At 43.6% G+C, this 26,509-nt stretch overlaps 1 protein-coding gene across 4 annotated transcripts in view; it reads right to left on the reverse strand.

Moving 5' to 3' along the window:
* TIAM2 (TIAM Rac1 associated GEF 2) overlaps positions 1–26,509 on the reverse strand; it is a 230,115-nt gene that overhangs the window by 130,907 nt on the left and 72,699 nt on the right. For all 4 annotated transcript variants that reach the window (XM_032651230.1, XM_032651228.1, XM_032651229.1 and 1 more), the window contains exon 2: positions 8,687–8,782. In XM_032651230.1, the coding sequence (XP_032507121.1) occupies positions 8,687–8,723 (37 nt within the window). In that variant the 5' untranslated portion in view covers positions 8,724–8,782. The remainder of the gene's footprint in view (positions 1–8,686; positions 8,783–26,509) is intronic.

The raw sequence follows: 26,509 nt of genomic DNA on the forward strand, positions 1-26,509 counted from the left end.
AACTACCCAGAAGACTGACTTATCTCTGACATTCCTCAGACACTTCCAATGGGTTTGCATTGCCTGGCTCCATTTTTTATCACTGAGGTCACCCAAATAACTTTAGTTCTACAAATTTATAGAGTCACTTGGGGTTTCAAACTATGTCAGATTTTTCAAGTTCTTTAGACTTTGTCCAACTACAGCAAAACACTCTCAATTTAGTACTCCATCCTAAAATTACAAAACCCAGCATATTTCCACAACATAAAACCTAGACTTTATCTAATGCCTCACTCTGACATAATAATGTAACTGGACATATGCATTAACAGGCATCTAAAACTGAATTCCTTGGCAAAGATCTCTGAGCATTATGTAAATTACTACTTAAGAAGTATTCTGTCCTCAAACACACCATGCAAAATGACACATGTAAAAGCAAATACAGCAAAATGTTAACAATTACAGAATTCAGGTGCTGGGTTTATTGTTCACTATACAATTCTCTGGACTTTTCTGTATTTTTGCAAATTTTCTTAATAAAAGGTTGGGGGGGAGATTGGGATTGACATATATACACTAACATGTATAAAATAGATAACTAATAAGAACCTGCTGTATAAAAAAAGTTTTGCAGGGTGGAAATTGAGACACCGATGTAGAGAACAAACGTATGGACACCAAGGGGGGAAAGCGGTGGCACGTGGGGATGGTGGTGTGATGAACTGGGAGACTGGGATTGACATGGATACACTGGTGTGGATAAAATGGATGACTAATAAGAACCTGCTGTATAAAAAAGTAAATAAAAGAAAAAGAAGATACATGCACCCCGACGTTCATTGCAGCACTATTTACAGTAGCTAAGTCATGGAAACAACCTAAATGTCCATCAACAGATGAATGGATGAAGAAGATGTGGCCCATTTATACAAGGGAATATTACTCAGCTGTAAAAAAGAATGAAATAACACCATTTGCAGCAACATGGATGGACCTAGAGATTACCAGACTAGGTGAAGTAAGTCAGACAGACAAAGACAAATATCCTATGATATCCCTCATATGTGGAATCTGATTTTTTAAAATGAACTTATTTACAAAACAGAAACAGACTTGCAGATATCAAAAACAAACTTATGGTTACCAAAGGGGAAACATGGGGCAGGGGGAGGGATAAATCAGGAGCTTGGAATGAACATACACACACTACTATATATAAGATAGATAACCGACAAGGACCTACATAGCACAGGGAACTCTACTCAATATTCTGTGATAACCTATATGACAAAAGAATCTAAAAAAGACTGAATATATGTATATGTATAACTGAACAACTAATACTCCAATAAAATTTAAAAGAAAAAGAGTGAAGCCATATATAGCTGAGACCACTCCTTTTTTGTTTATTTATGTGTTTGTTTGTTTATTTATTTTTGGCTGCATTGGGTCTTCTTTGCTGCGCGCAGGCTTTCTCTAGTTACGGAGAGCAGGGGCTACTCTTCGTGGTGGTGTGCAGGCTTCTCACTGCAGTGTCTTCTCTTGTTGCGGAGCATGGGCTCTAGGCACGCAGGCTCAGTAGTTGTGGTGCATGGGCTTAGTTGCTCCACAGCATGTGGGATCTTCCCGGACCAGGGCTCTAACCCATGTCCCCTGCATTGGCAGGTGAATTCTTAACCACTGCGCCACCAGTGAAGTCCCAAGCATCATTCTTTTTTTTTTTTTTTTTTTTTTTTTTGCTGTACGCGGGCCTCTCACCGCTGTGGCCTCTCCCGTCACGGAGCACAGGCTCCGGACACGCAGGCTCAAGCAGCCATGGCTCACGGGCCCAGCCACTCTGCGGCATGTGGGATCCTCCCGGACCGGGGCACGAACCCGTGTCCCCTGCATCGGCAGGCGGACTCTCAACCACTGCGCCACCAGGGAAGCCCCCAAGCGTCATTCTTTACTGACAGTCAATTCTAAGGGCTTCATCTGGATATATATATATAGATATACACACACACACACACACACACACACACACACACAAACACACGCACATATATATGTAAAATATAATAGTAATAATAAATAAAGGCTAAAAACATAAATTACCTTTACCCAAACAGCATTCCAAAAGATCAAATAATCTCTCACAAATATGAACATCCACCTTTGAGGAAGTTACACTAATGAGCGAAAAACTCCACAACACGCTCACGCGCTGAAAGAGCTTTTAGTTTGCTGCTGATGGAAAAGCAACACTTCAAATAACGTGGGCTGAAAAAACACGGAACTTGAGTACTGTCATTGCAAAAATGTCCTAGATGAAGGCAATACCAGAAGAAAATGAAACCTGCAAAATATTCATGTGAAAACCCTAAAATCCGAAGAAATATTACTTGGGGAGGTGACTTTTCTCCCCACTTCATCAAAAGGCACAAATCTAGCTGTGCCTAGGCACAAGTCTGTTTCTAAAACCAAATGCTTCAAGTGAAAGCATGCATGGCTGGCCTTCACATCCAAACTGCCATGAAGGTTTTACCTCCCATGTGTGACACTGAAAACCCACACAAATGTACAACTGACACGTGCAACTCATTTGCTACCCAGTCATTGTTCCCTGGGAGCCAGCAAAACAGCTCAGGGCCCAGCCATTAGAGTCCCTCTGCCCTGACCTCAGACCCCGCTGTGTGATACTGGACACATCACTTAACTTAGCTTCTCAACCTACAAAATGGGGATAATATTACCTACCTCACAGAGCTGCTGTAAGGATTAAGTAAAATAATACACATTGATTGTTTAACACAGTGCCTGTCTGAGAATGCAAACTCCATAAAGCAGAGACCTTGTTAAAAGTGTCTACTGTTACGTCTAGTCCTTTAAAATGACTGGCACATGATGAATACCCAGTACATATCCACTGAGTCAGTGAATGAATGAATGAATGAGTGGGAGACGACAGCGATGATGGCAGTGGGGGTGAACACGCAAAGAAAAGAGCATCTGGGAATTCCCTGGTGGCCCAGTGATTAGGACACTGTGCTTTCACTGCCGAGGGCCCAGGTTCAATCCCTGGTCGGGGAACTAAGATCCTGCAAGCCGCACAAAGCAGCCAAATAAATAAATAAATACATAATTTAAATAACATTATTAAAAAGAAAAGAGAATGTGGTGCAGTCTGTGTCTTTGTGTCGGAAGCCTCTAAAACCCCTTTATTTAAAATAAGCCACCCACAAGTTCTCAATGCCCACCGAGCAAAACTTTCAGAGTTTCCACTTGAAATTGCCCAGTGGTTCTCCTGTAGCATTTCCCATTCCAGGATGCTTCGGCCTCAAGAAGATGCCTGAGCAGCCCACGGCCATGCATCTTTAAAATCAGTTGACTTTAAGATAATTCAAAATGTAATGCTAGCATGGTACACACTGCTTTAAAACCGCAGCTTCACAAATGTTGATTAAGAAGAAAATAGAGGGCTTCCCTGGTGGCGCAGTGGTTGAGAATCTGCCTGCTAATGCAGGAGACACGGGTTCGAGCCCTGGTCCGGGAGGATCCCACATGCGACGCAGCAACTAGGCCTGTGAGCCACAACTACTGAGCCTGCGCGTCTGGAGCCTGTGCTCTGCAACAAGAGAGGCCGCGAGAGTGAGAGGCCCATGCACCGCAATGAAGAGTGGCCCCCGCTTGCCACAACTAGAGAAAGCCCTCACACAGAAACGAAGACCCAACAGAGCAAAAATAAATAAATTAATTAATAAACTCCTACCCCCCAACATCTTCTAAATAAATAAATAAAAAGAAGAAAATAGAGCGCCTCCATAGAATCAATAAAAAACTTAGTATTTATTAAGTGAGAACAAAATAAAGACCAAAATGAATTTTTAACTTTTTAAAAGCAAACTGGAGGTGCCTACACAATTGATAGTCAATTTTGAGATGCTTCAAAATGCAATACTGGGGGGGTGGGAGGGAGGTCCAAGAGGGAGGGGATATAGGTATAAAAACAAAAAAATCCAATACTAGCATGGTATGTATTGCTTTAAAACCACAACGAATCTAAATTTCATAATACAATCTTTTTCTAAGCATTTTAAAGGCACCAAATGTGCAAAAGGAATTTTTTAATAGAGACAATTATCATGAAAATGAGAGATTTTATGGTGTAAATGTTTATAAAGTCCAAGTGGTACCTTACATTCCATAACAAGCTAGCTCTAACAGTTTAACCAAATGACCAATTACTTTTTTAAGAATGAGCAAATATTAAGTGATGTAAAAATTAAGATTTAAAACAAATTCTTAAAAGAAGTTTTCCTTTAAAAGGCCTTTTACTGTAAGTCCTTATATCCAAATTAAATACACTTTGACAATTAACAGTTACTGACAATGTATAAAATGCTAAATTTTGAAATTAAATAGAGTGCTTTATAACAAGGAACAGGTAAATTTTTTATATAAATGACAAAATCTGTATTAATAAAATCTGATTAATAATGCTATCAAAAATAAAACTACAAAATGAGTTTCAGCTAAGGTAAAATTTAAAAATTTAGTAGAAAAAAATCATTTAGGAATGATGCTTGCAAAATCCTGGCTTATAAATATTAACCACTAGACACATCTGTTTACATTTTTGAAGGGTTATATCAGAGTGTTTAAGAAAATACAAGTAATCTGCCCAGAACTAAATGTAATTAAGAAGCGTTATATTCTGCCTCTCACTCCACTCACAGTATTTTCTTTTTAGGGACTGAAGTGAAACTGTTTTAGCTGAAAGGTTCCTAATCAGTTTAATTCAGAGAATAACTGAATCTGAGTTTTTGAAGAGACAGTGCAGGTCATCTATCGAGCCTGGTCTTGCTTCTAATTTGAGGACCACCTCCAGTATCCTGACGGATGGGCCCATCTCTTCTCCCTAAATACATGGAGCGATGGGAAGTTCACAGCTCTCTCTATTAGGGAGCACATTCCACTGTGAAGTAACCAACTAATAGACGAGAACTCCTTCCCTGGCCTTTAGATCAGCCATCCTAAAAATTCCACTAATTAAGTTCAGTCTTTCTGTCATTATCCACACACACCCTACATCCCTCTTCCACCCAATCACCCTACAAAACAACAGAAGTCAATGTTCACGGTTCTTCCCTGCTCTCTCCATCCCTTTTAGTTTATCTTCACCATGAAGCCAGAACCACCTTGTAAAACAGAACAAACAGACAACACCAGATTTGTTTTTCACTAAAAATTAAATGCACATGGTAGAGAGTCCTAAGGCTTCAGTCTTGTGCCTGCGGGAGCCCAGAACACAGCTCTCTTGGTCACCCCACTCAGGATAAACGAGGCCACAGGCCCTCTTTGGTGCCACAAAGTCTAGGGAACATTGGTGCTCCAGTGGAGAAGGCAGAAAGGAACCTACTTTCAGAGTCCCCATGAGTGTGCAAATTACAGTCTGTTGCCAGCCCACCGAGCAGGAGACCCAACAATTAATCTTAAGGAAGGCAAGGGAGTTTGCTGCTGAAAGAGAAGAAATGGCCTAAAATAAAAGCAAAAGAATGGTGTCTGAACACAGAAGGAAAATTTTACTGTCCAGAGGAGGGATCAGTCTCATACCTCCTGGGCTGTTTAAAATGTATGAATCAAGCAGGCCTGGGTGCTGCGTGCTTAAGAAACAGAAACCATTTGTTTGCAAATGAAACGAGTACACGTATTCTTCACCACACACCAAAATGCTCTTCTTTTTTTTTTTTTTAATATGAAACTCTACAGAAATACCTTTCGTTTTTCCACTACGGATACAGAAGTAGACTGAACCTTTTCGCTTTTCTCCTAATTCTACCAGAAGTAAAACAACTTCAGTAAATGAAAAAGTCATTTCATTTCCAGTGTCAATCATGGCGACTGACACTCAGCGTCGGGGAGACTGCGTGCGCGGTGCGGACGGTGGCAAAGCGGCCCACGACGACGCGGCCCAAAGGGCTGCCCGCGCCCTTTGCTGAAGGCCACAAAACTACTGGGTTGGCCAAAAAGTTCATTCACAACATCCTTTCCATACAATGTTACAGAAAAACCCGAACGGGCTGTTTGGTCAACCCAATAGTACAACCGAAAAACTCAGAGTCTGTCTGGTACCAAAGAGACAACAGCATTGCTATACTTACGGAAAATGGCATCTCTATAATGCTTTCTCGTTATAACTTATTAAAATGATAAATAATTATAAGCTAGTCTATTCTTTCCGGTGATCTCAGGAATGGACTGCTGTTTTCATCCACATTAATGCAAAAACAAATTCTCCAAATGGGTCACCACTTGATAAACAGCATCTAAATACATTATCTTAAAAACCTAGTTAATGTATTTCATATATAAAAATCCAAGTATACACTAAATAAAATAGAAATTCATATAACATGTGTGTGAACACACTTAATCACGCTCAATGAGAAAAATGCTTTTCTTACTCCTGCTTTACAAAAGAAGAAACTGAGCCAGGAAATGCCAGAGACAGGAGTCAAAGAACACAGGCAGTCCGACTCCCCAAAACTCTAGACTTTAGATGCTTCAAACAGGTGTCTTCCAGTCATGGTTTTTGAACTTCATGGAAACTAAATGAAACATCTCTCCAAGGCTAACTGGATATTCCTTCTGAATATTCTAATGTAGATGATATAAAGGGCAGTCAACGCATAGGTTACCAATGACCATCAAGATGTGTAACTTTAATGTGTGCTATATTTACAAATAAACCCAGAAATGTTAGAAAACATCCTGTTTACGGGGAACGTAATGTTAAACATGATCATTCTATGAGGGAACGATTCACATTTTTAAAACAGTAACTAGGCAAATTGAGTCTTCAAAATCTCCTCCAGAGCGAACAAATTTCTCACCACATGACACTGACAACTTACACAGTGAGCTTCACTTAGCTGCCGAACTCATTATATGTTTGGTCAAACAATATCTGTGGTGCCACGTGAGGAACAAGACAGACATGGGCCCTGAGCTCTTGGAACTTCTGCTCCAGTGACAGTGGTCTGGACAACAAGCCAATAAATAAGTACAGGAAGGAGACAACTGTCAGGTAGGGACAAGCACTTTTCAGAGAACTAAGAGTGATGTCTGTGGGTGGGAATGTAAACTGGTACAGCCACTGTGGAGCACAGAATGGAGGCTCATTAAAAAACTAAAAATAGAGCTATCATATGATCCAGCAACCCCATCCCGGACATGTATCCAAAAAAGATGAAAACTCTAATTTGAATAGATACAAGCACCCTAATGTTCATAGCAGTACTATTTATTTACAATAGCCATGACATGGAAATAACCTAAGTATCCATCGAGAGATGAATGGATAAAGAAGACATGGCGGGGGGGGGGGGGGTGTGTGTACATACACACACACAGACACAGACACACACACAAAGTGGAATATTACTCAGCCATAAAAAAGGATAAAATAATGCCATTTGCAGCAACGTGAATGGACCTAGAGATGATCATATTAAGTGATGTCAGAGAAAGATAAATCTCATATGACATCACTTATTTGTGGAATCTATAAAACGATATAAATGAACTTATTTACAAAACAGAAACAGACATAGAGAACAATCTTATGGCTTCCAAAGGGCAAAGGGGCTGGTGGGCGGGTGGTAAACTAGGAGTTTGGGAGTGAGAGGTACACACGCTACTACATATAAAATAGGTAACCGACAAGGGCCTACTGCACAGCACAAGGAACGTATTCAGCATCTTAGAATAACCCGTAATGAAAAACAGTCTTAAAAAGTATATATATGTACATAAAAAACTGAATCACTGCTGTACACCTGAAACTAACACAACACTGTAAATGAACTCTACTTCAATTTAAAAAAATTTTTTAAATAAAAACAAAAGTAAAATAAAATAGAGTGATAGTGTAGCAGGTGGCTGGGTGCCCACCTCAGATTGGATGCTCGAGAGGCAGCACCCTGAGTTGAGATCCAAAGGGCACAAAGCGGCCCAGGAAAGATGAGACGCACTGCAGCCTGGAAAGCTTCTGCCTGTGTCTGTGTGCTTCACCAAAGCAAGCACGGACTGCAGACACGGCAAACGCTTCCAGGGAATTACCTGCAACCATTCCAAACACTGCTTTGGGAACTGCTCAGCTTTCCTGCTGTAGCACTTACCCTGCAATGACCAACACATCTACTAGTAAGACGCCCAGTCAGAACGAAACAGCCTTCACATCGGAGTTGGAGCCTTACCTTTCCTCGGTGGTTTCCTAGTGTCTGAGTCTCCTGAGCTGTCCTGATCCTCCCACTGCAACTAGAAATGACACACTCTAGTCTGTTCTTCAGCAGGAGGTCCTAGCTGGCTTGGAGTTCAAATACATGCTTGTCAGTATTGGACATCTACAGAAAGGAAATGAACACTTCCCAGGCTGCAACTTCTCCACCTAAGCTCCCAGAGAAGATGGACATATGCTCTCCCACATAGAGAGGGTTAGCCGGCGTATCAAAATTACAGGGCATTTGTAATAAGCCCCTCAGATTGGGCGCCCGCTGCCCGCAGGACCCTCAGACCAGCACCTGAGGAACCCTCGCCACCTTTCCCCACTCAGGTCCGCATACAAAGAGCAGTTAACAGAGCTACGTGGGAAACAGACACATAAATACAAGCTGCCAGACGTTATAGCCTTTGAGATGTACAAGTGCCTGGAACTTACCCCCAGAGGAAGTGTGGGCCACACGTGGTGCAATCATTCATTCATTCATCTGGAATGAGCAGGCTGAAGAGGTGTCCGTAATTCAAGCACAAAGCCCTGCAAGAGAAAACAAAAACACACAGGTGCTGAGAAACAATTTTTCAAACATCAGAATTTTATAACTAAAGCTCAGTTTCTCAGCATTCCGCCCTATCCCGGGCTTGATACAAAAGGGAGCAGCTAAGAGAAATATCAGTGCTGAGTGATGAACTATAAAGGAAATGTGAGGTCTTCCCACATCCTAATTGGAGAAGCAGATGTACTGCTTCACGCTATAACTTTATATGGCCAAGCCATTTTATCGATAGATATATGGAGGGAGGGAAGGAAAAAGGGAGGGGAGGGAGGGAGGGAAAGACAAACGATGGAGGGGGGAAGAAGAAGGGAAGTGGGGGAGATAGATGGATGGTTAAATAGAACGAGCCTACTGTTATCAAGCCACTATTCCACCCTCTGAGGATACAGCAGTAAATAAGAGCAAAAGTCTCTGCTCTCACTGAGCTTTATTCAAATGGGAGGAAGCAGTCAAACCAACAGGTAAATAAACAAATAAGAAAAATATCCTAGAGTGATACTTGCAATGCAGAGACATAAAACAGGATGATGAGCTAGTGAGTGACAAGCATCTAATTTACATTGTAAGGTCAAGAAATAGCCCCCTGAGATGGCAGCTAGGCTGAGATCTGAATGCTATTTCGAAATTACGGAAATGATCCCCCAGACAGAGGGACTAGCCAAGACCCTTATAAGTAGCAGCAAGTCAAGGGCAATGATCACGGCGTGTGGGGCAGAACCCACATGCAAGGGAGTGGGGTCAAAGGACCAGAGTTTCGTTACTAATTAAGCAGGTGGCTTCTGGGTCCTCTCATATTATGGACAATACTATGGAGAATAATACTTTCCTCCTACGTCTGAAATGCTGCCCAGGGACATATTAAAACTCATGGCCCTGTTGGTCAACATACCAAAAAGCACGTCTCTTTTCTTTCACTGTTTAAAATGTTACAGGGCCTGGGACTTCCCTGGTGGCGCAGCGGTTAAGAATCTGTCTGCCAACACAGGGGACACGGGTTCAAGCCCCGGTCCAGGAAGATCCCACGTGCCGCGGAGCAACTAAGCCCGCAGCCACTGAAGCCCACGCGCCTAGAGCCCGTGCTCCGCAACAAGAGAAGCCACCGCAGTGAAAAGCCCGTGCACCACAACAAAGAGTAGCTCCCGCTCGCCCGCAACTAGAGAAAAGCCCAATGCGCAGCAATTAAGACCCGATGCAGCCAAAAATAAATTTTTAAAAAATTGAAAAAAAAAATGTTACAGGGATTCCTTTCAGAGAATGAGACTTGTCTCTGTTTTTTTTTTTTTAATTGAACTACAGTTGATTTACAACATTGTGTTAGTTTCAGGTGGAGAGTTGCCTTTTTACAAAACACTATCTCGCCTCTGCTATGTACACAAGATGCTACGTTGTGGGAATAATTGCCTATGTGGCTCACAGTTCACAATCCTTGATAAAGAACACAGACTTTGGAGCCAAAGGATCGGAGTGCAACCCCCAGCTCCCCCATTACCACCTGAGTGACATTATTAAGTTGTCTGAGCCTCTGGTTTCTTCAACTATAAATGGAAATGGTGCCTATTTTGCGGATAGGATAGTGCACATAAAATACTTAATAAAGTCGTTGAAAATGTGAAATGCTCAAAGTGGCGATAAAGTACTTTCATTGTAAACCGCAGCTATTGGCAAAGGCGTGGTTATCAATGATTCATGCTACAGAAATACACCTATAGAACCAGGAACAATGGCAATAAGGATTTTCATTGAGAGATCACAGGATGGCTCCCGGTGGACCTTTAAAAACCAGCCCAACTCCCTCTCTCTAAAAGGGAGAATTTAAAGCTTAAAGAGGTAGACTGATTTTGCCCAAGGTGACATAACTGGTTCAGAGAAAATTTTTAGAAACCTAAATAACAGATATGTTTGGTCTAGAATGCCTGCCTTATAAGATAAATCCTAAAGAGACATAAATTTTGAATTCTCTTTGTAATTAACCCAGTATGGACAAGAAACTATTTCTGAACAGAATGGAAAATTAAACAAGCTTTGATGAACTCTATCTAAATACATTATACTGACAATTTTTAAAGGCCAAAAATTACCATATCTTACTGATGGCCTGACAGATGGTTATTTCCTAACCAAGAAACTATAAAATATAACACCTGCCACACTTTAATTTTTTCAATGATAACAGCAGATACTGAGTCTCAAGCATCTACTATGTGACAGACGTTTCCATACATTCTTTCTGAATACTTTGCCATTTCATGCGTGTAACAGTCTTTTATTCTCCACACCCTCTGTACAATATTACTGTGTCCTGCTGGAGAACTCCTAATTACCCCTCCAGATCAAGCTTACCTCCTCTTCCATGAAGCCTTCCCTGATCTCTTACTTTCCTCCCGCCAAGACAATGAAGTGTTATACTCCCCTCCTTCACGTCACTACGCTAATAAAGGCAGCCATGTTGCGATCGTTTCTTTTTCACTTGTCTACTTCTAGAGTAGACGTTGATTACTTTGAATGTAAAGGGCTTATCTTTGTTTTCCTGATGTCAAGCACAGTGCCTTACACATGGGTGCTTAATAATTGTATGCCAAATGGATCAATGGAAGAATTGATGCCTTAAACTGCTAAGACAGCATGATTTAATTTTAGACTAGCCTTCTTTTCCATCCCATCACCATGACTTAAATTCCAAATAAAGAGTTTACAGTTTAACTACTGTGAGAGTTAACGTTATGTGTCAACTCAACCAGGCTATGGTGCCCAGATGTTTGGTCAAACACCAGTCTAGATGTTGCTGTAAAGGCCCTTTTTAGGTGGAATTAACATTGAAATCAGTAGACTTTGGTGTGAAGCAGATTATCCTCCATAATGTAGGTGGGCCTCAGCGAGTCGGCTGAAGACATTAAAGCAAAGACGGAAGCTTTCCGAAGAAGGAATTCTGCCTCCAGACGGCAACGTAAAACCCTGCCTGGGTTCCAGCTGCCTGTCACGCAGAACTTGGATTCAAGGCTGCAAACATCAACTTCTGCCTGAACTTCCAGACTACTGGCCTGCCCTGTGGATTTTGGACTTGCCAGCGGCCCCCACACCCCAATCATGTGAAACAGTTCCTCAAAGTCTCTTGATAGATAGAGGGAGGGAGGGAAGGAGGGAGGGAGGGAGGGAAGGAGGGAGGGAGGGAGGGAAGGAGGGAGGGAGGGAGGGAGGGAGGGAAGGAGGGAGGGAGGGAGGGAGGGAGGAAGGGAGGAAGGAAGGACGGAAGAAAGGAAGGAAGGGAGGAAGGAAGGGAGGAAGGAAGGAAGGACAGAAGGAAGGAAGGGAGGACAGAAGGAAGGAAGGGAGGAAGGACGGATGGAAGGGAGGGAGGGAGGGAGGAAGAGGCAGGCTCCAGTTGGTTCTGATTCTCTGGATATCCTGATTAATATAATTACTAATCATTTTGGACTCAAATGATTTTAGGTAGGATTACGGAAGTTTATAGTACATCAGTTTAAGCCCTGTTCATTTTGCAGATGAAGAAAGGGAAGCCTAGAAAGGATAAATCAGACCTGCCACATAGAGAGTGGGAAAGAACTCGGGCTGCAACTCAGATCACCAAACAACGACCTTGGCTCTGGTCGCAGAACAGGCGACAATGGTTTTGTCAGTGACAAAGGAGCGGTTGCCGAAGTGCTCTTCCTTGGGTGTCCGTGCTCCCTTCCTGACCTCCTCCACTTTCTGTATGTATTCCGGAGCCACATGAACAATTAGCGTCTTCTCTAGTTGGATGGACTCAAACCCACCTTCAATAAGCAGATATTCTCTCTACAGTGTAGACTGGATTTAGCTGCCATCTAGAGCCATGTTTTAAGGTAATTCAACAATGGGACAGGTACTGCAATCTCCTGCAACTCCAGAAAGGTCTAAGAGGGCCCTGTGTGTAAAGTCTACGTGATTCAAGGCGGTGCTGGCTAAACTACATCTACCGTAAAACTCTAGTGATTCTACATTATTAGTTACGCAAAGAGTATGCTTATATCTATGACAGCACGTAGGTAGCCTGTGTAGACAAAATCATCAACAGATTTCACTCATGCTCTTTTCAGCGTGGAAATCTGCCATCCTAAAGCCCCTGAGCTGTCTGCTTGTCACCATGATATCATTTTAATTCATGAACATAGCTTACATTTTTCTCTTGAGTTTTGTGATGAAAAGCTGCCCCCACGCCTTCCCTAAAGGCTGAATGTACTTGAACCTTCAGCTACATAACAGTTAAAAAAAAAAAAAAAAAGGGCCACACCTAAAGAAAGGCTACAACATTCATCAACCCAGAAGCCTGTGGCCAAGCCCTGGCCTAAGTTCCCAGCACCCAGTGTTTATAAAACTTTCACTACTGGGCCAACCAGGTCAAGGAGAAAGTGCTGGGGAAGAGAAAGATAAATTACTACTTCACCATGCCTTGAAAATAGGCTGCTCGCTACCCAACTAGGTAAGAAGAATGCATTTCCCGCTGAGAAATCTCTCTTTAAAATTCACGCCTTCTTCAGATTAAATCCCCTTCGTAACTACTATCTCTCTGACTAAAAACATGTCTTCAAGTTTCTGGGTTTCCTTTAGCCTTGCTCTATCAGCGAGGCAGCTTATCAATTCAGAGACTAACCCAGTGTTTGTAGTAAAGAATACAGCAAGTGGGAGGTGTTCCAGGAGCCAGAAAGGGGCTAGGAGTAGACGGAACTCCTGTCTCCATGAACCCCTCGTGTGACCCACGTCTGCGCCACCTGACGGAGCCCGCCAGCATCGCCATCCACAGGTGGATTATTTCTTACCTCTGTCTCTCAGGCCCGTAGTGGTTTCAGAGACATAATGAACAAACCCCTCTGAGACTCGTACTCCAAGGTGGGAGGAGGGGAGTGCTGGATGCCTTCATTAAATGACAATTTTCACCAGCTTCTCACACTGACACTAACACCCTGTTCCCGCACAAAGAACTCATGGAATCAGATGCCGCCCTTAACAAAAGACGACGGTACAGCCGCCCAGGAGACTATAGCATGTTAGAGAATCTGCCCTCCTGACAAAGGGGTGATTGATTACAATGAAAATAGGCAGTTTCGGTCTGTCCTCCCCAAATAGCAGACTTCTGGGACCCACGGAGCACAGCATTTACTGCTTACTACGAACCAAGTCACAGCAAGTCCCTTGTTATTTATAAAACAGCTCATTTGAAACACCAAAACAGAAACAAAAACAAAACGACAGCAGGACGCAGGACAGGGCGTATCCATCTGGGCCACTGTATTCCCTGGGCTGGTGACCCTGTCAGCCAATCTGGCCTCTGTTTAGAGTGTTCCCTGGGATTCCCACAAAGTTCATGTATCCAGAGAGAAAATTCGAGGATGCCGAAGTAGGCGCATTATACCTTGAATGCCTACGTGCAGGTCATTTATTCAGTTAATTCAATTCAATTCAAGAAGTATCTGTTGAGGGACTTCCCTGGTGGTCCAGTGGTAAAGAATCTGCCTTCCAATGCAGGGGATGAGGGTTCGATCCCTGGTCGAGGAAGTAAGATCCCACATGCCGTGGGGCAACTAAGCCCACGCGCCACAACTACTGAGCTCACGCACCTCGACGAGACGGAAGCCCACGCGCTGCAACGAAAAGATCCCGTGCGCTGCAACTAAGACCTGATGCAGCCAAAAAATTAAATAAAATAACTATTAAAAAAAAAAGAAGTATCTGTTGAACGTCTATTGTGTTCAAGGTACTACGCTAAGTGTTGGGAATACGATGGTGATCAGAAGCCTGCGGACAGTCTCGCCAGCTGTAAATAAATAAGCCATCAGTCACAACACAGTGTGGAGACGATTACAGTCCAGAGGGGCAGACGCTATGGAAGCTCACAGGGGCGGCAGCATGAGACGACACTGCTAAGCATCCTAGCCCATCCCTGGCCAAGACAAAGGAAACTGATTTAGCATTGATGTCTTAAAGCCACCACTGAATTTTGGCTTCTAGACGAAGAGATGAGCCTCATCCAGTTGACGGACACTCAGGGAGTGACTTTCTTCACGAGATAACTGCAGTGTAACAGTTCCTAATCACTTCCCAAACCACAGCATCCATGCACCACGAATTACACACACTCAGCACCAGGGCAGGCTCGCAAACCAATTATGACACAGCCTTGGGCATGCGGAAAACAGAAATGAGTCAGGCAACCACCTCGGGCATGAGAAACTCAAAACTATGTGGGGCAGAGACTACCTGGATGATCGTGGCAGGAGATACCTGCTTCCTTCTTGCTGTCTCCTGAGAAATAACGGTCCCGCCCACCTCTACTTCTTCCAGCCCTATGAACACTCAGGACCATCCTATCATCACTCCTAGCACCTCTTGAAGAAGAGAGGAGAGAGAAGAAAGGCAGCGGATGACTCATAAACAAACAAAACAGAATGTTTGTATGTGGAGGTTGGGGCGTGGGGCGTGTGTTTAAAAGAAAAGCAGCAGGGCCCCAGTTAACCGTCTTTTTACATCCCTGTCCATCCATCATGTTCTCCCTCCTACTTGGTTAGCAACACAAGCTCTAAGCATAATAAGGCCCCACCTTTATATGGATAACAGGCAAACTATCCCATTTAATAGCTAAAGGAATGACGGAAGGAAATGATATCCATTCATTTCTTACAAGCACATCATTTCCTTTATCCCATCCTTAGAATGAGTTCCTTTACAGTAACTGAAGAATCACAGGGATGAAAGAAGGAAATAAATGAGATCAAATGAGGTACTGTTGAATAACTATTAAATTAAAAAATCAGCACAACACAATAGCTTATAAAAGGTGGCATGATCACAGATATAGGGAACAAACTAGTGGCTACCACTGCGGGGAGGGAACAGAGGGAAGGAGGAATGGGACGTACAAACTATTGGGTATAAGACATGCTACAAGAACATATTGTACAACGTGAGAAATAGAGCCAATATTTTGTAATAACTAAATGGAGTGCAACCTCTAAAAACTGTATTTAAAAAACAGGTGGGGGCTTCCCTGGTGGCGCAGTGGTTGAGAGTCCGCCTGCCGATGCAGGGGACGCGGGTTCGTGCCCCGGTCCGGGAAGATCCCACATGCCGCGGAGGGGCTGGGCCCGTGAGCCATGGCCGCTGAGCCTGCGCGTCCGGAGCCTGTGCTCTGCAACGGGAGAGGCCACAACGGTGAGAGGCCCGCGTACCGCAAAAAAAAAAAAAACAGGTGGCATGAGCAACAGAAGAAAACACATGGAGAAGTTACCCTACAACATGGATTTAATGCTCCTTTAGTGAAAGGGTCTACTGACCTTAAAATAGGAAATAAACTCGAAAGGGCGTGCACCTGAAAATGGCACACAGTGGCAAGGTGATTCAAGAATCCCTGAATTTAAGTAGACTACAGAAAGATCTGTCCTTGAATGCTTTAATATCACAGGCTGCCGCCAAACGATGGTGGTGATAAGAGTTGGCCTCCTGAACTTTTCAAATCTGCCACACTTTTCCTTCCTGGAAACAGAGCACAAGCTAATGCTTCAATGGACAAAGGAATATTTTCTGACTGGCCCTGTCCCTGTGGACCTCCAGGAAACAATGATCTCAGAGTCATGAGCTTAGCTGAGAAAGTTCATGCCGTAGAACCTGCCAGAAAAGCACCAAATTCAGCCCGAGCAAGACTCGTTTCAAGACTGCTTTAGCTGTTCTCCTGCCCTCGGGTCGCATCTCACAGGTTCATCCTCAAGGCTGAGGATGTTGTTTGGGGCGTAAAACATTCTCTCAGATGATACCTGACAGCAACACACTACATAGCATGTTAATGTCACTATAATCTAAAAGATGCCACACTTGGCACTCGAAGAAGTCATGTTGTTTTTACCTAAACTTCTGTTTCAACTCAAATTTTTTTAAATGGTTTTTTCACGTTATTGAGCATGAGAGGTCTTTTAAAAATATTTATTATATTATTATTTTTTTTTTTTGGCTGCATCGGATCTTAGTTGCGGCACGTGGGACCTTTCATTGCGGTGTGTGGATTCTTTGTTGCGGTGCACAGGCTTCTCTCTAGTTGTGGCACACGGGCTCCAGAGCACAGGGTCTCTGTAGTTGCGGCACTCGGACTCTCTAGTTGTGGCACGCGGGCTTAGTGGCCCTGCAGCAAGTGGGATCTTAGTTCCCTGACGAGGGATCGAACCGGCATCCCCTGTATTGCTAGACGGATTCTTAACCACTGGACCACCAGGGAAGTCCCTAAAGTCAAATATTTAGGAAAAAGAAAACGTGGGCTATATACACCTTGCCCACAAAGATGTATACTTTTACTTCCACAAATAAAGAATGTGTAGGTTTTACAGTAAATTCTCTTTTGAACACCTTTCATAAATGTTTTAATGTCCTCCCACTGACAAACAGTACACGTGAAACCAGCTCACAGAGAAGGCTCTAGTGATTCTGTGTCACTGGTATGGAAATCGGAGATAAGGTTTCGCACAACGCAAACAAATATAAAAAAATGGCAGCCACGGTATAGGTGATGAAGCCTTTCTGAAAGGGGAGAGAAACACTTGGCAGAAGGCTGCTTTAGTTTTTGATTCATCAATTAATTTTGCAAAAAGAAGCACATGTGAGAGTCCCCAGTGGTCAAACAGCTGTGGCTGCTTCATCCCATTATTACAGGAATGAAATGTAATGACCCAAGAAGTAAACCAACATCAGAAACTTTTTGAACAAAGCAAACAGTAGGATCCATAAAATGCAGCCTATGGTTTCACACTACGTATATCTGAATCTCCGGCTGTACTGACTGTAGCTGACAAATAACTCATTTTAATTTAGTAACATTTAAGTCCCAGTTAACGGCAAAGTGTGATGTTGGGCACCATGAATGAACCAAAGATGAATCAGACCCGGCACCATGAATCGAAGGGCCTAGAGTTAGCAAGGGAGAAAAGACAGCAAAGACATTATACGTTATATAAAGAGGCAGGAAAAACTGGACATGTGGGATGGGAGCAAGATGACACTATGAAGAATGCCAGAAACTTCCCTTGGTTTAAAAAAAAAAAGAAGAGAAAACACCAAAACAAAACAAAATCCACTAAATCTATCCAAAACGGGCATTCTCAGCAGCAACACCACTCAGATCATCAAGTCAAACTAGAGCAAGAGGATTTGAGTCCAGCCTAAAAGGAGAAGAAAACAAAACACACCTAACAAAACAAAACAAAAAAATTAACCTCCACAACGAAACAAACTACAGAACTTTTCAAAAAAAGTTTGGAGGTTGCAGGGCACCTATTTCCAAAGATAAAGGCAGACTCTGCATCCACAGATGAGACAGGCTGGGATCAAGAAACACGGCCCTGGGGCTTCCCTGGTGGCGCAGTGGTTGAGAATCTGCCTGCCATTGCGGTGGACACAGGTTCGAGCCCTGGTCCGGGAAGATCCCACATGCCGCGGAGCAACTGAGCCCGTGAGCCACAATTACTGAGCCTGCGTGTCTGGAGCCTGTACTCCGCAACAGGAGAGGCCGAGATAGTGAGAGGCCCGCGCGCCACGATGAAGAGTGGCCCCCACTTGCCACAACTAGAGAAAGCCCTCGCACAGAAATGAAGACCCAACACAGCCATAAATAAATAAATTAAAAAAAAAAAAAAAAAAAAGAAACACGGCCCTGGGGTGATGCCCACCAGAGCATCGCTGGGCGCAGCTGGGGAGCAGCTCAGACAGGAAGGATGTGACGCTGGGCTGGGCAGAGCAGGACAGGCTTGCCTGTGGACCTGGCCTTGAAGAACTGTCCAACTTGGACGTGGAACCAGGGAGGTCCTGCATTGTCATAAGGGGGAAAGCATAGATGAAGCACAGAGAGACCAGGAAGCCCAAGACCCACATAAGAGCAGCATCAAGTGCGATGAAGCACAGCACGGAGTGAAGGCAGAGAGAGAAGCAGGTGAGGATGGAGCCCCTCCAGCCCAGGCTGCCACCTGCGCTTAGTCACGAGACGGTGACCGCAAAAGCAGACGTGCATGCCAGCAACCCATGAGCCCCTCCCACTGGCACTAGCCCGGCACCATTCATCGACATGGAATGAAAATTAACTGTAGTTCATAATGATGAAAATTAACAAGAAAATCCTAAAGTGTTTGCAAAATAGGAGAGAGTTCATTCATAAGAAGGCTGGAGCATATGGTAAGGAGTTAGGAGAAAACCCCTTGACGACCCCTGACTTTGGATCATTTATATACCTCTCTAAACCTTATTTCCATCCATGCAAGATGGAAATGATGACACCCACCTCCTGGGGCTGTTGTGAAAGCAAAATGAGAAAATATCTTTAAATTACCTGACATGGGGCTTAGTCCCAGTCAATAAATGTTAAATAATAGATGTTAATTCTCTCTTCTTGTCCTGGCTTCTGGGATGTAGAAGGAAATGCAGGCTTTCTTCCACAGGGAGCAGCAGGAATAAAAACTCTGCATTATTTTTAGTAAGCGCAAGGCTAGCAAGGTGACTCAGTAATACCAAGTAATACTTCAAAGTCCGTTACTAACAAATACTGTAAAACATCTTTTAAAAAAATATTTCTCTAGGAACTGAGTAAGTGGGTAAATTAAATATTAAAAGGAAAATGTCAATCGGGAAACTGGCACGATTTGACTTGGAGATTATTGTGTTTCAATATCTATAGTAATATTCTGAAACTATTTTCATAATATTCCCCAATCAAGAGCTATTAAATTAATTGGGGCACTGAAGCCTCCTCCAACCCCAGACCAGCAAGGGAGCCTTCTGAACGGGCAGGTAATTGTACATCTGTTTCTGAGTTTAGCAACAGACTGGGCCCCAGAGCACTACTGTTCTTTAGAAAAAATTACCCATCACTATGAAAGGTGCTCAACACACATTAGGAGGTTGTAGAATAAACAGCTTCCGGTCCTTTGGGCCCAAAGTAAAATAAACTAGGGGAATTGTTGAGAAATGAGCATAAATTATGGCAAATTTATTAAATGTGAACTCTGTGTATGCGAAATAAAAAGGATTGGGGGGAAAGGATATGAATTTCAAATTCTCAGTAGGTTGATGTGACTGAGGGCTTTGCTATGCTATTTTCCTAATTTTGCTCTTCCTATGGCCAACCGTTCAGCAATCAATCTCCACCTTCTCTCCTGAGACCAAACCAGAGAGTCCAATTAGCATCAAATTACCGTTACTGTACCTAAACGATTTGTACATCGCTGAACAACTATAATCACAGAATTTCCTTAGACTGAAAGTACTTCAGACTTTTAATTACTTCAGCATGGAATCAGCAACATATTTCCCACAGGTATTTTATTACCTGTTTTTCATGAGGATGACTAACTAAGATGTCAATTAGAAAATAGCTGTAAATGGAGAGGGGGTAGGGGCAGGACAGTGACCTACGTATTTGATTCTTACAATGTGAAATACATTTACAGGGACAGTCTAGGAATATAATTTGAGGCAAAATTTCAGGGCCCATAATGAATGTTCCATTCCCTTTCTACCTCTTAGACCTCCCACAGGAACTCTACCACCCATGCCTCAGACCTCAACCAAACTGCTATTAATAACTCCTTCCAGCTCAAACCTAAACTGCTGGATGCCTCCCAGGATTGTCTACCACCTCACTCCTAATGCCTAAGGCGTCCTGTCTGCCCTGTCCCTGCTAACTCTATCACCCAGATTCTCTCCTTTGCCATTATTATTTTTTTCCTACAGTTATCATGGTTTATTTTATTTTATTTATTTATTTTGGCTGCATTGAGTCTTCACTGCTGCGCACGGGCTTTCTCTCGTTGCAGCGAGCAGGGGCTACTCTTCCTTGTGGTGCGTGGGCTTCTCCTGTTGCGGAGCACGGGCTCTAGGCATGCGGGCTCCAGTAGTTATGGCACATGGACTCAGTAGTTGTGGCTCACAGGCTCTAGAGTGCAGGGTCTGTAGTTGTGGCACACAGGCTTAAGTTGCTCCGCAGCATGTGGGATCTTCCCGGACCAGGGCCTGAACCCGTGTCCCCTGCATTGGCAGGTGCATTCTTAACCACTGCACCACCAGGGAAGCCCCATTTTGCCATTATTTTATACTGATTCCTTTGTCAAGTCTTGTTCTCACTTCATTCGAAAACTTAGGGACTCCCAAGTGATATTAGGCAAGGAAAGAAGAGGTAGAGTCATTATATCCTCAACTCCCAAGGAAACAAAAAGACAAAGATGAAGTTTTTCTTCAACAGTTGGTTGCTGGATTTTTTTTTTTTTTTTCCAATGTAGTGACACAAAAAAAGCCAATATTCTATTTAGCTTACCTTTCATCTTTTTGCTATAACAGAACTTGACTTCATTAAAAAATATTTCTATGGGGGCTTCCCTGGTGGCGCAGTGGTTGAGAGTCCGCCTGCCAATGCAGGGGACACGGGTTCGTGCCCAGGTCCAGGAAGATCCCACGTGCCGCAGAGCAGCTGGGCCCGTGAGCCATGGTCGCTGAGCCTGCGCGTCCGGAGCCTGTGCTCCGCAACGGGAGAGGCCACAACAGTGAGAGGCCCACGTACCGCAAAAAAAAAAAAAAAAAAAAAAATTCTATGGCATTAAGCATGCTCGTGAAAATCTTCTATATGAATTAGCCAGAGGGTTTTTTAACTTTATACACAGTTGAATATTTAATCCAACCCAGTCTCCCCTTACTACCTTACACTCACTCCCATCCCACAGTAGGAGCAGAGAGTAATCTGGAGGAGCTAGAATCACATTCCCAATCCAGTGTGCTCTGGCTCCGTATCCCCCGACACCCCACTATCCTTGCCCAGAACCGCACCTGCTCCAGCATCCTTATCTAGAGCTGCTCTGAGAGCCAGTCCTTCTCTACCGTTTTACCAGCCACCCACTCCGTCCTCGAAGTCCCCCAGGCCCTGGTCGTGAGATCAACATTGGTGGTCCATCTCCAGCTCTACTGACAATTCTCTGAGATTCTAATAACATTTTAAATAGCACTGGGATCAGTTCTCAAGACAGAAAGTACCTCAATGACAGTTTAAGAGTTAACAGTCTCTTAGTCCCTTAGGAAGAACTTAATAAGCATACAAGAAAAGGCGTATTGGTACCAACAAGGATCTACTGTATAGCACAGGGAACTATATTCAATATCTTGTAATAACCTATAATGGATAAAAATCTAAGAAAGAACAGATACGTATATGTGTACGACGGAATCACTTTGCTGTACACCTGAAACTAACACAACATTATAAGTCACTATACTTCAATAAAGGTTAAAAAAACTGTTAAAGGTGTATTGATAATAATAATTTGAAAAATATGTTAAAGAAACTTATCAATACACTCAACTTATTAGATAAGATTAATATGCTTAAACCTTATCCAGATATTTTAAAGTCACGGTACATTAACTATTTTACAAAAGACTAACTTTGGACGTAAATTAACCCTGATACAGAGAGGAGCTCATGACCAAGTTTATCATTAGGCATCGTGCTTTGGTTAGAACCCTTGTAGCCACATTGGCAAATCAGTAATATCAGCTGTTGATCAGGCGTGAATTAATATGACCTATGTAGGACCTGGTATCATGATAGCATTGTCAATACAGGACTGCACCTGCCGTGGGTCTTCTTTCAGATGATAAAATCAGTATTTTGGTTCTAGGTGGATCTAACTAACAAGTCACTTTGGGAAAAGCACACTTAAGGTCTCTTACTCTGTCCAGAAACACTTGGCATTTTCCACCTACCAGCCTCAAAGGATTTTGCAGGGATTACGATGTCTGAAAATCTTTCATCTCTGGGCATGAAAGGTGCTAATGAGTATCTGTTGGGAAGCACTCCCACACTGCCCTGTAGGAAGATTCAGAATTCTTCTAAGGCTGTTTACTGCAGGTAGGAAAATGTTACCTTTGAGGTGGAAATTACAATGGACTTTTAATCACGGGGAGGTGGGGTGGCTCGCTGCTGAACGGAGACCGGGCAGCCTTCAATTCTCATTTCTCCTCAGCTGCTGCACTGGGTGCAACCTTGAGCCTCACCCTCTTGCTCTGGGAATCCAGGTTAAGTACACAGAGTCCCAGTAGAAGCCAAACTGAAGTGGAAACATTTGTATAATATCACAATTATACAAAGTGGGACTTGGCTATAGTCTCAGGCCCTTCTGTAAAAGGTCTCAGTCAATCTGAAACACGAAAAGTACCAGGTACAACTAAAAATGGATAATAATACAGTCTAATACAGGGTCTTTCTAAAGTCTTTTAATTTCTAAACTTTAATACCAGATTTTAAGCATAACAAATATCGACTTACGAGTGGCATCTAAAAGACTTAGTTCCTAATAGGAAATATGGATTTGAATTTTGCTAACTATAGACTATTTCCCCTCAGTGAACACTGTTCATTTATCACGGGATCTATAAGAAATACTCTGTATGCAGCTTCTTGGCCCTCCGTCCTCCACTGGAGTCCTTGACTCCCCTCCCCGCCCCAATTCTCTTCCTCCTTCTTGAGCTCCTTCACCTCCACCCCCCTCCTTGGATGTTCCGCAGTCCCAGTCTTGGTCCTCGAGGATCTTGCCACTTCGATATTCTCTTTCTGGTGACTTCATGGCTTCCACTCTGATGGATGGCAAGTGAGTCTCCTTCCCCAGCTTCAAATGGAGGAGATGGCTCTTCTCAGCTCCAGATGCATTTAGAGAGCTACCTGTTGTGCCACCTCGAGATCAGGATGACCCAAACTGAACTTATACATTATTCCAACCCTACCCTGCACCCAAGTAACCCGGTTCTGGGTACCCAAGCCAGGACAACGGTCCCTCCAAGTGGGCTACTCTCACAAGATGCAACCCCCTCAGTTACACTAGTCTTGCCTGGCCTTTCCCTCAGTTTGCACTTCCAGGTGTCAGCAGACCTCCTGCACCCTCAGTGTCTCTTTCACATGCCTCCCTCTCCTCTGCTGCACCGCGTTCATGCATACCCCAGACGACCTTCTTGTTCCCTACAGGAATACCCCCAGGCCTTCCTCCATCCACAAATCTCTTCTCCAGTAGGCAGAAGAAAATTCACAAATCGGATGCTATGACGCTCCATCCCTTACAACTAAAAATCCCAAACTTCTTTTCAGGGCACACAAAACTCAGCTGACCCTTCCAGCTCCTGTCTGGCCAGCCTCCAATGCAAACTCCTTACGGCCCACGGCATCCTGTGTTCTCCAGTGCCTACATGGCTTTTGTGCGGTGAGAATGCTCCCCTCTGCTTTGACTGCTCAGCAAATTTCTCCTCATTCTCAAAACCAACTTACGTGGTTCTTCTGAGATGTCCTCGCTAACAAATCTCTGTTCGAACACTTACTACACTACACAAATTCTTTGCTCATACGCCCGTCTGTTTTACTAGGGCACGAACTCTGCTGTGAGTCTGTTCTTACTTCAGCATTGCCTAACACAGGGCATGATGAAGACTATATGAGCACAGAGTGTTTGCTAAATGAACAAACTAATAAACACAGACAAGTTCCAGAAGATAGTTGTCCTAATGTAATAAATCCATGCTGAAATGCTGCTTCCACTTTCTTCCTACCATCCATAAATCCAGTTATTTCTGGCTCAAGCGTCTCCTTATCTTGATGAAGATTCCATAGAGACATGCCCCAAAGTTGTCTGGAAAGCCAGAGCATCCCTATTCATTTCTATAATACGTAAGCACACGTTCAGAAAATATTTCTTATACGCTCAAAGCCCAAGCTGAACCACGAGGCTCCGGAGTGAAGACACATAAATAAAGGCGCTTTCTTGGGAACTAAGTCTCCACCCACACCTCAGGGCATCAGCATCCCAACATAAACTGCCCTTTAAAAGAGTAGGACGATCAATGTGCCCTAATATTTTTAAGGTCTTTTGCCCTTAGTTATTTATCATTTCCCTGTTTAACCCATCATAAAGAAATTCCTGAGGAACTGCCTTCGAGTCAGGAAGGATATGCTTACCAGATACATATTTCAATGAATACTGACTGCATGCAACAGGATTTTTTTTAAAAGAATCAAAGTAAGCCAAATTTCATTTTGCAAAGGAAGTAACTGTCCAGATAGCAAACTGCAGACAACACATACGATGGCAAAACTCACAATACAGGTAAAAAACAGCAAGACAATTTATTTCTTCAATATCTCTATCGTTTCAATTTTCTTTTTTTTTTTTTTTTTGCGGTTCGCGGGCCTCTCACTCCTGCGGCCTCTCCTATTGCAGAGCACAGGCTCCGGACGTGCAGGCTCAGCGGCCATGGCTCACGGGCCCAGCCGCTCCGCGGCACGTGGGATCCTCCCAGACCGGGGCACGAACCCGCGTCCCCTGCATCGGCAGGCGGACCCCCAACCACTGCGCCACCAGGGAAGCCCAATTTTCTTTTTTTTAAATAAACATGCCAATTTTTTAAATAAATAAATATATTTATTTATTTTTGGCTGCACTGGGTCTTCGTTGATGCACGGGCTTTCTCTAGCTGCGGCGAGCGGGAGTTACTCTTCGTTGCGTTGCTCGGGCTTCTCATTGCAGTGGCTTCTCTTGTTGTGGATCACGGGCTCTAGGCACGTGGGCTTCAGTAGTTGTGGCTCTCAGGCTCCAGGGCGCAGGCTCAGTAGTTGCGGCGCATGGGCTGAGTTGCTCCGCGGCATGTGGAATCTTCCCGGACCAGGGCTCAAACCCGTGTCCCCTGCATTGGCAGGGGGATTCTTAACCACTGCGCCACCAGGGAAGTCCCTCAATTTCCTTCACTTAAATCATAGTGGGAAGCTACACAGTGACTCAAAACCGATGACAAAGCAAATCATCTGCACTTGTTTTTATTTTTCTAATTAAATAGCTGCTATACATAATATTAACGTAACGTAGGGTGTTTCTTCTATACTAAAATTACTGTGTACAACTACATAGACTATCAACCTTTTTCTATGCCTCTACCATGTACTGGTAATTCCTTGTTATGTCCATTTCTTATTTTCTTTTGGTGTCTAACTTCAAACAGGCACAGATGGTTACCAAGATTACATGCAAATATATGCTGCTTTACAGAATCTTTGATAACCATTTCTCCAAAGGTGTGCCATTATTTCCTTCCAGTGAATGGAACTCTACTTCTTCTCTGATTGAACTTGAATCAAACAATGGAAAATCAGGCTATAATGTTTACTAACAGCTACCAGTCACTATAAAGGATGGTATGATACCATGCAGGTTCCACTCACAGAATTTCCTAAAGGGGGAAATGGAACGAAAATAGAGTATCTTGCAGTTGAGAAGTCAACAGAAGAGAGAAAGTGCTCTCTGGGGAAGGGCAGTCCTGGATTCAAATCGTGCCTCCACCACTTTCTTAATCAGGACTGAGATCCCTACCTCACAGGGCTGTGGTGATTAGATGGTCAATGTGTATTAAGCACCCAGCACAGACCTCACCTCCAAGCTCCAGGCTGTCCACCTGCCACTTCCACCAGGCAGTCTCAAGGGCAATGAAAACTCAACACTCCCTCACCCCCAGCTCATCTCCAAGGCCTGCTGATGGTTCCTCCTCAGTATCTTCCCAGCATACCCACCTCCCTCCACCCCCTCAGCTGCCACCCAGTCCACGACACCAACTCTCTCCACCTTTAAAACCCTTTTGGAGTCTTCCCCATTCTCTTGGATGAACACCAAGATCCTTAATAGGATCTA

Source organism: Phocoena sinus, chromosome 12 (genome assembly GCF_008692025.1).
Source record: "Phocoena sinus isolate mPhoSin1 chromosome 12, mPhoSin1.pri, whole genome shotgun sequence".
NCBI classification, from domain to species: Eukaryota; Metazoa; Chordata; class Mammalia; order Artiodactyla; family Phocoenidae; genus Phocoena; species Phocoena sinus.